The sequence below is a fragment of the Eublepharis macularius genome, chromosome 10, assembly GCF_028583425.1.
Source record: "Eublepharis macularius isolate TG4126 chromosome 10, MPM_Emac_v1.0, whole genome shotgun sequence".
Lineage (NCBI taxonomy): Eukaryota > Metazoa > Chordata > Lepidosauria > Squamata > Eublepharidae > Eublepharis > Eublepharis macularius.
In genome coordinates, this window is record NC_072799.1 from 95,648,073 (window position 1) to 95,660,928 (window position 12,856).

Consider the following 12,856-nt stretch of genomic DNA (forward strand, 5'->3'; position numbering starts at 1 on the left):
GACCATGAGATGCCCTTCCACAAATCCTTGTGGGTCCCCCACTTGTGCCTTTTTAATTTTAATTTAATTTCAAAAGCTCTTTTCAATGTGACGTGTATAAAAGTAAGAAGCCTCCACAGGCATGTGAAATTTGAGTTGTGACATATCTCATTTTGAGAAACATTAATTATCTAAGAGCAAGATACTAATCCAGTAGTACCTTAAAGACCAACTGGATTTCAAGGTTATGAGCTTTCAAGAGTCAGAACTCTCTAAGGGGATTTAAGGCTCTGCTGGACCTGAATCTTGCTCTTCTGCTACAGACCAACACGGTTACCCACCTGAAATTAACTTACATGAGTATACCATCATCATTGTGTGTGTCTTCTGTGCAGGCACATGCGGGAACTGCACATGCACAGGCCAACTGCAAACATTCTTAAGCTCCTAAAGGTGCAAGATGCTTACCCAGCCTTTTTGTGCACTTTTCCCCCAGCCATGGTTATAAAAGGCGGGGCAAACGGCTCCCTCCCTCAGTTCTTCTTTAGTTGCTGCTTGGTCTTAAAGGTTCTTCACTCAGAAGCGACCTGACCGGTGGCATTTCCAGACATGCAAGGCATGCTAGATGTTTTTTTTTTTTTAAGAAAAGTTTTTTATTAGGTGAGTACAAATTACAAATAAAGTTTTTACTTAAAAACCTAAATATCAATTTTCCCCCACCCTTTCCCTCCCCCCTTTTTCTCGGACTTCCAACAGCTTTCCAACCCATATCTTATTCTATTACTTACTTATCTATTCCCTTTATATATTATTATCCCATATTTCCTTAATAAACTAAATAATATCCATTAAAATCAAATCTATTCAAAACTTAAACTTAGCAATAATTAAAACTTCACTTTAAATGGTAAAGATCCCTATCTCTAATAATTCCCCCAATTAATAATTTTCAAATTGCCATAGTTTCCCCTTCACATCCCACTTTTTCTCCAAATACTCCTTCAATCTCCCCCAATCATTGAAAAATTCTTCAGAATTCTGGTCTCAGCCTTCTTGTCATTTTGTCCATTTCTGCCATGTACAGCAACTTTTGTATCCACTCTCCAATAGATGGTGTTTCTTGCACTTTCCATTTCTGCGCATATAATATTCTTGCCGCTGTTGTCATATAAAATAACAGTGTTCTGTGTTGCGTAGGAACATCTTCCATATTTAAGTTCAGTAGCAGGAGTTCTGGGTTCTTCATTATTGAAATCTGCAAGATCTCATTTATCGCTTCTAAAATATCTCCCCAGTACTGCCTAGCGACCTCACAAGTCCACCACATGTGATACAATGATCCTTCATGACTTTTACATTTCCAACACTTATCAGACATCTTAGCATTTCCATAAGCTATTTTTTTGGCATCAAATACCACCTATATATCATCTTAAAAACATTTTCCTTAATACTGGTACAGGTTGAAATCTTCAATGTATTTTTCCACAAATACTCCCATGCCTCCATTGTTATGTCTCTTTGACAATTTATAGCCCACTTCACTATCTGGACTTTAACGGTTTCATCCTCTGTATACCTCTTCAAAAGAATTTTATAAATTTTTGAAATTTTCTTCTTACTTTCTTGTAGTATAACTTCTTCCAGTTCTCAGTCTTTCTATTTAATTCCATCTTTTGCACGATCCGAGTTATATAAGTCCTTTATCTGCCTATATTGAAACCATCCATAACAAAAAGCTAGCTCTTCTTCTGTTTTAATTCTTATCATATTTTGTTCCTGAATAAGGATCTTTTTATAGGACAGACATTGGTCTCTATTATAAATAACTCTCGGGTCGATAGTTTCGAATGGTACCACCCACGAGGGGATACCCTCACCCAGATGACTTTTATATTTTTTCCAGATTGTGAAGAGACTTCTTCTAACATAATGGTGCAGAAACATAGAATCAGCTTTCAATTTATCGTGCCACAAGTAGGCATGCCATCCAAACAATTTTTTATAGCCTTCCAAAGTTAGTAGCTTACAATTCTCCAGTGATATCCAATCTTTGAGCCAAACCAAACAAACTGCTTTCTTAATATAATCTGATATTCGGCAATTGCAGTCCACCTCTCTCTTTGGCATCACACAAAACTTTCATTTTTACTCGAGGTTTCTTGCCTGCCCATACAAAATCGGAAATCTTCCTCTGCCATTTTTTGAATTGCTTACTGTCTCTAATAATTGGAATTGTTTGTAATAAAAACATAATCCATGGTAACACATTCATCTTGACTGCCGCTATTCTTCCCAGCCATGACAGGTTTAATTTATTCCATTTAATCAAGTCTCTATCAATCTGCTGCCATAGCTTTTCATAATTATTCTTGAACAAGTCAATATTCTTCGCTGTCAGCTCAATTCCTAAATATTTTACTTTATGCGTTACTTCACAATTTGTAATTTCCATCAATTCTTGTTGCTTTTGTTTGGTCATATTCTTACATAATATCTTTGACTTTCTCTTGTTGACATAAAAACCAGCCAGATCTCCGAATTCCTTTATTTTGTCTAGCAACTTTGGCATATTTTGTATTGAATCCTCAACAATAACCATCACATCATCCGCAAAAGCTCTAACTTTGTAGGTAAAGTCTTTAATCTTTATGCCTCTTATAGCATCATCCTCTCGAATCTGAATCAAGATAATGGGCAACACTGCCTTGTACCCTTTCTGATTTCCAGTTTTTTGGTTAAATCATTGTTGACTACAATTGCTGCACATTGGTCTTTATAAATCGCTCTTACCGCTTGGATAAAATCTTTTCCCATTTGCAGTTTTTCCATTGTGGCGATCATAAAACTCCAATTTAGATTATCAAAAGCTTTCTCTGCGTCCACAAAAAAGAAACCAACTTCTTTTTCACAGTGTTTGTCATAATATTCTATCGCATTTAAAACAGTTCTCAAGTTGTCTTTGATTTGCCTGTTTGGAAGGAAACCTGCTTGTTCTTCTGCAATAAATTCCACAAGCCCTTCCTTTAATCTCTCCGCCAAAATTTTTGCAAAAATTTTATAATCATTATTCAGCAACGAAATAGGTCGATAATTTTTAACATTACATAAATCCTGGTCTTCCTTTGGTATCAATGATATAATGGCCTCATTCCAAGATTCTGGAACCTTTTGTCCTCTTAAATTTCATTCATTACCGCCTTCAAAAAGGGTACCAATTCATTTGCCAATGAGTTATAGAATTTAGCCGTAATTCCATTTGGACCTGGTGCCTTGCCTAATTTAGTCGACTGAATAGCTTCTTTTATCTCTGTCTCTGTAATTTCTGCATTCAGCTTTTCCTTCCATTTTTCTGATATCAATGGTAATTTAATTTTATCTAAATATTGTTCAATAGCATCCAAATTTACTTCTTTCCTTTGATACAGTTTTGCATAAAATTTAAAAAATGCTCTACTAATCGCTGTTTGATCGGTCAATGTCGTTCCATTTTCTTGAATCTTAGTTACCACCTTTTTTTCTTTTTTCTTTTTCAGCTGCCATGCTAAATATTTCCCAGGTTTATTTGCTCCTTCGAATGACTTTTGATTTAATTTCTTCAGTTCCCATTCCAACTCTTTATTCTCCATTGCTTTCAATTGTTCTTGCAAGATTTTAATTTCTTGATATACTTTCTTTTTTCCTGGTCTTTTCTTCAATTGCACCTCCTTAATTCTTATATTCTCCACAATTTTTCTTTTTTTCCTCTTTTCTCTTTTTGTCCCTTGCATTTAAATCCATCAATACTCCTCTGATAACTGCTTTGTAAGTATCCCAAACTCTATGGGTTGGAACGGTGTTGTTCAAATTATACTGTATAAAGAATTTGGTCTCCTTTTGTAACAGTTCTAAATTACCCTTTTGCTGCAGCAAATCCTCATTTATTCTCCATCCTCGTCTTTTGGTGCCTTTTCCAAACTTCCACATAATTGGATTATGATCTGAGCCTACTTTTGGCATTATCTCCACATCTTTTGTCCATACAACCAAGTTCTTAGAGGCCCAGATCATATCAATCCTTGATAATGTCAAATGTCTTGGCGAAAAATACGTATACTGCTTTACTTTAGGATTATTCCTTCTCCAAGTATCCTCCAAATTCTCCTGATCCTTAATTTCAAAGAAGGATTTTGGCAATAGTCCTCTTTTCTTTTGTGCACCCTTTGTTTTTTTGTCAACATCTAAAGCCGTAACTCCATTGAAGTCACCTGCCAAAATTATTTGTGAGTGAGTTAGTCCGTCCAGTTGTTTCTGTAGATCCTTAAAAAAATTATCCTTAGCACCATTAGGTGCATAAATCCCAATCAGCAAAATCTTTTCCGTATTCCAAATAATTTCCATGGCTATATATCTGCCTTCCACATCCTTAAATATCATTTTAGGTTGCAGTTCATCTTTGATATATAAAACGACTCCTCTTTTTCTTTTTTTTTTTGCTTCTATGAAGCTGCAAATTCCCTTCCCAGTTTAACATTTTTTAAATATTTCACATCCTGTTTCTTAATATGGGTCTCCTGTAAACAAATTATATTACAATGCTGTTTGGATAGCCAGTGGAAGATAGTTTTACGTTTAGAAGGTGAGTTCAGTCCATTTACATTCCAAGGCATGCTAGATGTGATGAAAGACATGGTCCAGGCTGGCTTCAACTCTGGCAACATCTAAGAAGCTGGACAATATGTATATGACGAAACAGAAAGGATCAAGCTTTCTGTGTACTCATCCGCCTGACAATTCTGTTGTCATGGAGGCCATCCCAAAAAGCATGAGCCATTCAGCTCCAATCAATAAATAGGGCACGAAGCTTCATGCTTCAGCAGCCTTAATCTTTATTGCTAATTATGAGGCCATTATGACCTGCTACCAGCTTTTCTTATGGGAAAAGATTGGCTCATACTTAAGCCTATTCCCAGATGGTAAACAAAGGCTTGCAAAAATTCTGCAAGGAGAAGCTTTAAGGCTCTCCAAACAACAAATTAATATGACCAGACATGTTGGGGACTGCTCTTCCAGAGAGCTCTGCCTTCCGCAATTCTGCTGCGTAGACGTGCATGGCTCAGAACTACGACACTTGCCCCTCACCATAGGATGAATGTAGAAGACCTTCCCTTTGAAGGGACAGACCTATTTTCATCCACCATGAATGAGGCACTCAAAAAGATTAAAGATCATAAGGGGACAGCCAGGTCTTTGGATATTACACCTCTCTACCCAAATCCCTTTAGACAAAATTTTCCCCCAAGGCCATATGACCTTATAACAACAAATACAATCAGTTCCATCCCCATCTGATGCATACATTGCCCAAAGGCTCTCAGCAGCCTTCTTCTCAGAGGAGATATTTCCAAGCTAAATCAAAGGACAATTATCAGACTCCAAGGGTCCAATAAGCAGGGCCTTTGATGCCAAGCCATCCTGTGCCATGTCAGTGGTTAAGCACTCACTTCCTCTACAAGCCTGGGAGTCGATCACCCAGGAGGCTTGGTCCGTAATCAGCCATGGCTACTGCCTGGAATTCAAGACAACTCGACCCAACATTCCCTTTTGTCCAATCCTCTACTTCCTCCCGCCTTATTCTTAGAGGAAGTGCAGGCACTGCTGCAAAAACAGGACATAGAACTGTTTCCATCCGGTTGTACCAGCAGGTTTTTCTCCTGATACTTTATTGTGGACAAAAAGTCGGGGGGCTTTTGCCCCATCTTAGACTTTCTTTCCGTGAACGAGTTTATGGTTTTCATAAAGTTTCAAATGTTGTTGTTAAGGGACGCTTTACCTCTGTTACAAAGTTGTTTGGTTTGTTACTGTCCATTTAAAGGATGCATATTTTCATGTTCCAATAAATGTTCGCTAAAGAAAGTTCCTTTGCTTTCAGTGTGGCTCAGAAAAATACCAATACATGGTTCTTCCTTTCGGCCTCTCCTCTGCCTGTTGTATTTTTACCAAAGTCAGGGCAGTAGTGGTGACTCACCTCAGGGGAAAAGGTTGTACCGTTTTTCCCTATCTCAACGATTGGCTTCTAGTGGGCAGACTCTCTTTCCCAATACACAACTCTGGTTCTTGCAGTTCACCAACTGGACCTGAGGGTCAACCTGAAAAAGGCAAAAGGTGATGGGGGGTGCAGTTTTAGACTCATTGCTAGCCCATGATTTCCCTACCCCAGAACAGATAGGGTAATTTCTCCTTGCTCTGAACAAGGCCCTTTCATACAGGCACAAAAGTGCAAAGCAAGTTGAAAGGCTGTTAGGAGTTATGGCCTCTCTGATTGATAGTTCCATTCACAATGCTGAGGCTTCCTCCCCTGCAGAACCAGTTCATCTGAATGTTCCACATGGACTGACAGAATCTATACAAGCAGTTCTCAGTTCCGAGGCTCATCCACAGGTCTCTGAAATGGTGGAAGACACAAAAGCTATTAGTGGGGACTCCTTTTGGCTCCTCCCTAGTATACAATATATACAAAACACTTAATTTAATTGCAGCCTGTCAGCACCAAAAATTAGAAGCTCTCGATACAGAAAAAGCTTTCGACTCTTTAGAAACAACATAATTTAATTCTGAAAAAAGTGGAGTTTGGACCTATAGTCATAAACTCAACAAAAACAATTTACTCAAAATTGCACAAGTAAAAACAAACAGCATAGTCTCAGAAAGGTTTCATTTATCAAGGGGTACAAGACAAGGTTGTCTTGTCACCGATTCTATTCGCATTTGCAATAGAACCTCTTTTCTATTGTAAATCTCTTTGCAGATGACATGTTATTATTTCTTGCTGAGCCAGTAGACTCACTAAACAAAACACAAAAAATGTTACAAGTATTTGCTCAACTATCTGGTTTATCTATTAATGCAAAATCAACCATATTACCTATTAATATGTCAACTCAAACGAAAAGCAATATATTACAAAAATTTAATTATAAATGGGAAGAGCGCTACATACCATATGTTGGGATATATATACCCTCAGATTTAGGTCTTTTATTGAAACTCAGTCATTTTAAAAAAAATTAAGGAAATTAAACAAATTTCACAAAAAAAAATAAACAGCAACTCTCATGGTTAGATAGATTTCATATATTAAAGTCTTGTATTTTACCTAAAATTATATTCTTATTGTGAGCAATCTCAATTACATCCCCACAGGCAATTATTATTCAATGGCAAAACACTCTCAATAAATCTCTATGGAATAATAAAAAATCTAGAATTTCATTTAACACTTTAAGTACGAAAAGTACACAAGGAGGGTTTGGCTACCCAGACCTCAGAATCTACACTGCTACTACAAGGATAGTAAATGCTCTGCAAATATTAAGTAACGCTAATCAGACAGATTGGATTCAAATCTTATCTCCTTTGCACTATCCATTTACAATACAGGAGGTTATATGGTACAACAGAAGATCATTGTTTTCAAAAATTAAGCAAAACATTTTTGAAAGAGATATTATGTGGGATAAATATAGACCAAAATTACTAATCAGAATTTCTAGATATTCAACATTCATTGCACAAGACTGGTTCCCACCTGGCAAAACACAAAATACAGCTAACTTTTGGGAAGAATTACATATTACACATTTGATAGGCATTACCTCAAAATCAAAAATTTTAACAAAAAAAGAATTAGAAGATAAATCTTTACAGATTATCCCTTGGTTTAACTATTTGCAATTTCCCATATGGCAAATCAAATACATTTGTCAAAATATTAAATGAACCTAAAACAGAATTTGAAAAAATTTTAGAATTTTCAGGAAGGAAAAAAGTACCCATTTCAAAATTTTACAATATTCTGTTACAAATAGAAAATAATAAAAAGCAGGGCTCATTTCGAGGGGGAACGCACAGGAACACAGTTCTGGAAGTTCCCCAAAGAGGTCACATGTCATGTGGCCCGCCCACCTGACTCAGCCATTTTGGGCCCATTTCATCCTGGATTGGGACCAAAACGGCCCGGATCAGTCCTCTGACGGGTGGTGGATAATTCTCCTGCTCAGCAGCGGCCCAATCATAACCATTTTGGGCCCCTTTTTGGCCATTTTCAGCCCAATTTCGGCCCTGAATGTCCAGGATTGAGTCCAAAACAGCCAGGACAAGTAATGTCGGGGTGTGGCACATGCAAATCAGATGTGCCAATGACACATTTCCAGTGATGTCAAGGGGCGTGGCATGCTAATGAGATATGCTAATGAGTTGTGTTAATGTGTTCCTCCAGCTCTTTTTCTACGAAATGACCCCTGATAAAAAGCTATCTTATTTAACCAAATGGGGAAAAGATTGAGGCTTCACTATAACACCAGACCAATGGTCAACAATTTGGTCATCAAAGCTTTTCAATAGCCCGGTAATTAATGCCAAATTACAAACTTTAAAAATTATTACGCATTGGGACTATACTCCACATAGATTATCCATAATAACAAAAAAATATTCTCCATGTTGTTGGAAACAATGTGAGGAAGTAGCAACGTATGCTCATTGTTGCTGGAATTGCAGGAAAATAGCTGACTACTGGAAAGAAATCTTGAACAATATACACTAAATCACTGGATACACAATCCCCCTCAACCTCAAGTAATCTTTTTGGAATTATGGCAAGACATAAACATTCCTTCAATAAGGGAAGAGCTAATCTCAAATTGGAATGCAAAGAGAGCACCGCCAATTGATCTATGGTATGCCACAATTTGGGACCAATTAGTCATTGAAACAATTACAGACAAACTTCAATATTCAATTGAAAGCAGCAAAACGGAGTTTCGGAACTTAGTTGGCGCCCCCCCCCCCCCTAAGATGGCGACGAAAAAGCAGAGCCCAGCAATCAGTAAATTGGTGATGGCGACGTTACAGGGGAAGGGGGAAACTTTGGAAGAGATGGTGAGACGAGCAGTCTTTGAAGCTGTGCAGCCCTTTGTAGCGAAACTGAATGAAATGGGGCAAAAGGTTGATTCAGTGGAAAGCGAAGTGAAACCCATTAAAGAAACAGCGACCGGAGCAGAGCAGTCTGCACACGAGAACGTAGTACTCATGAAAGCAACAAGTAAGGAAGTGAAGCTTTTGGAGAATCAAATAATAGGATTGCAAGTGGACCGTGCCCAAACGGTACTGCGTCTTCAGAATGTAAAAGAGGAGCAAAGTGAAAATTTAAAAGATCTGGTGTCCGGACTTTTGGCGCCATTCGCAAAGGCAACTAAAGAAGAGTTAAAAAGCGATATTTTGGAAGTCCGGCGGACATCTTCAAAGTATGTAATGAAGTGTCAGCTGCCTCGCGAGATTATTATTGACTTTTCATCTAAGAAGACTTGGGACACCATCTTATATAATTCGTACAATGTGGACTTGGATTATTTAGGCAATAAGGTTAAAATATTGAAGGATGTTCCATTTTTGGCTCGTAAAAGAAGATTTAAGTATAAAGGACTTGCGGCTTTCTTGAGGAAATGTGATGTAAAATATAAATGGTTGTTTCCAGAAGGCGTCTGGTTTAGATATAAGGATCAAACCTACAAGATTACATCGGAAGCGCAGCTGACAGACTTTTTGTTCAACCATCAGGAGTTCCAGCAAGAAGAAAGTCCAAAGTCTGAAGGGGAAAGTGGGGGGGAGGAGAGAGCGTGCGCAGCTGCTTCAGCTGCGCAGAGAGAACTGAGACCGAGACGCAAAGGGGGGGGGAAGAAAACCTGATCCTGAATATAGTCTGTATTGTATAAGATCTACCAATCTGATAGCATATTAGAAAGTTAACTTTTAAGAAAAATTGCAGCATGAAGGGAATACAAGACATGTAGTGTAGCGTTTGTTGTTTGTATGTTGCTCTTCCCTTTTTCCCAGTCCCCCCTTCCCTTTTTTTTTCTCCCCCTTATACTTTTGTAGTCTTTTGTAGTTTTTTATGTTAGATATTAAAAATAAAAATTTTACAAAAAAAAGAAAGAAAGCAGCAAAACTACATACTTGTTTGAAAAATGGTTGCCCTTTATTATGCCCTTTATTATTACGGAAAATGATATACAACCATCTAACAAATTATACAAAACAAAATGAGACTCTTAAAATAAATGGTTATTCAATCAGTATTGTCAAATGTTAGACTGGACAACAGTAAGCCAGCAATTAAGGACTTTATATCTATTGGAATACTCATGATGTTAAGGTTTAATATATAGACAGAACGTTTATTGTAATTGGAAGTATTGGTTTCTTTGTTACTTTTTTGAAAAATGTTTAATAATAATGATAATGATAATGATGATAAATTCTAAAGAGAATCTTAGCACTTTATGTTACTCAAGTTAAAGTGAGAAATAATCTGCCATGCCTCAGAAATTCTCTGTACCTGTGTTAAAATGCTTTTTGGTTTTATCCACAGGTTCTGTCTTTCACGCATCCTACTTCGTTCCACTCCGCGGAGACATACGAATCACTCCTGCAGTGCCTGAGGATGGAAGATGATAAGGTAGCCGAGGCAGCCATTCAAATATTCAGAAACACGGGTCACAAAATAGAAACAGATCTGCCACAGATAAGATCGTGAGTGCTTTCTTCCACTTCCCAAAAGTGCTTTTAACACTATTTATTTGCCTTAGTTTTCTAGTGTATTGATACCAGACAGCCCCTTTTCTTGCTGGTGCTAATATTTTCTATTACAATTATGGTTTTGTTTGCCCTCTGAATGTGCTTTCTGAAAATGTTTTGAAAATCAGAACTGCTACTATTTCTAATTAGTTACATTGCTGCCGCTGCTTTTTTAAAACCAGTTAATCTTACTGGATTTTATTTTTCTATTACTGTTCTTAATTTTATTTTTTAAACTGCCTTGAATATGATGGAAATTGAGATATAAATATTTTTAAACAGCTGCTGTCCATTACTTGTTGCATCATAAATTGGCAAATAAGTTTCGCAAAAGGAAGCTCTGGATATCTTCCAGCTCCAGCATTAAAGATTTGTTGGGTTACAGCCTGTGGCCGTAGGGTATAAAAATGACAAGTTTCAAAGATGCCAGGTGACAAGCTTAATAAAATTAACGTAACAGAGTTTAGTTTTAATAGAAATTATATGTATGTATGTATGTATGTATGTATGTATGTATGTATGTATGTATTAGTACTTAAAAATATAGAGACAGATTTTTAAAAACTGCATGTTTCTGAATAAGAAAATTAAAGTTCTAATTTTAAATAATTTTACTGTATTAATAAAGATTAGGAAAGATCTTTCGATGTAAACAGGCTGAGATGCTTTCTTCCTAAAAACAATTAATGCAGTCAAAAGGAACGTTTCATCAGAAATGCATTTCTTGTTATGTTGTACACCAATTTTAATTGCTGATTCAAACTTAGTAACAAATTATGTTAATGAAATTTGATGAAGGAAAAAGCTAAGAATCAAATGGAGCACAGTGAAAGATGGGTGGGCAAGTGTGGGAGTAGGCCTACTGAAGCATTCACTTACAGTATCATCAAAACTCTCACTGCTAGATGAGTGACATGATGATTGATCCTTAATAGCACCTTAGCGACTGTGTACAAGGCTTCCTTATCACTCGTTCGCTTGGATGAAGAAATATTAAGACAGCATGAAGAAAGTAATTTAAGTGTTGACTCGGTATTATAGATTTGAATCTTACGTTTGCAAATCTTTCCTGCAGCCCTCCCATAACTCCCAGAAAGCTCATGCTTGGGGTCAGTTGAGCCTCCTAGACAAACTGTGTAACACAGCATAGGTGGTAGTAGTGAGGATCGTGCCAAACTCTTCCCTTGTGGAGATGGAAGTCTTGTTCTATCAGCACAGTGCTTTCGTGGCTGAAAGGAGCCAAACCACAGGCTTGCAGGGCTCCTGGAGATTGCCATCTGCCTCAGAGGCGAAACTGTAACCCTAATAAATAATTGGGAAGGTCCAGTGTGGGAAAAAGACAAAAGTTTGGACCCTGTGTTGCCATCCCATCAGCACCATGACAGCTCCAGCAGCAGAACGGTTTTGCGATCGAGGAGGAGGAGGTGATTCACCCTTCCTCCTGCGGACCCACACTGTTCGTTTTCCATCTTCTGTGCAGTCCCATATGGGACTACACTTGCACAGGCCTGCCGATCAGTAGATTTTTCTAGCTAAGTCCGCTAGGGGGCTGTCACCTCCCAGTGCACATGAGCGAGCCTTCCCACTGGAACAGCACTGGGAGGTGGCGTCCCCAACCTTCCAGTTCCCTTTTTGCCACTGGTCAGGAAGGTTCTGTTTCGTTCCACTCATGATGTAAAGAAATTGCAAGACATCGCAAAGTGAGATTATGTCTTACTATGGCTGATACGGCCTTATTTACAAAGTGCTGTACCTGTGTGACTAAAATGACAAAAACAGATAGTCATTCCATCAGTCTGGAATGCTTGGGGGAAGGACATAATGTCCAGTCCTGTGAACATTGTAAGAGCTTCACCCCCAAGGCCAGAACTGAAAATGCCAAGAGACTTAAGGCGTTGCTCTGGGAGTGCGGTATGAAAGCTTCTGATGCACCAAAAATTCTTTCCCCCTCTTTATTGGGGGCGGCAGCTGCCAGGCCCTAGAGAGGGCCTCCTTGACATCTGCCGAATCGACCCAGATCCTATACCCATTTCATCAGTCAACTGCTTCTTCAGATCTGTCTTGTAGCCAACCTCGACTCCAGGGATCAGAGTCAGAGAGTCTCTTAGAGGCAGCTCGGATCCACACTCCCGTGAGGTCACCTGCAAGTTCGGATCCTATGGCATTGAGCGCCCCTAAAAAGAGAGATGGTTAGACTCGGTTCATGCAGAACCGCAAGAGAGAAGTCGGTGGCCTTGGAGCTGAAAAGACCAGGCTCCAGTAG

The 12,856-nt window shown here is 38.2% G+C and overlaps 1 protein-coding gene across 3 annotated transcripts in view; it reads left to right on the forward strand.

Annotated features, from left to right (window-relative positions):
• Positions 1–12,856, forward strand: part of PDS5A (PDS5 cohesin associated factor A) — a 120,991-nt gene that overhangs the window by 61,272 nt on the left and 46,863 nt on the right. For all 3 annotated transcript variants that reach the window (XM_054989704.1, XM_054989707.1, XM_054989706.1), the window contains exon 19: positions 10,388–10,548. In XM_054989704.1, the coding sequence (XP_054845679.1) occupies positions 10,388–10,548 (161 nt within the window). The remainder of the gene's footprint in view (positions 1–10,387; positions 10,549–12,856) is intronic.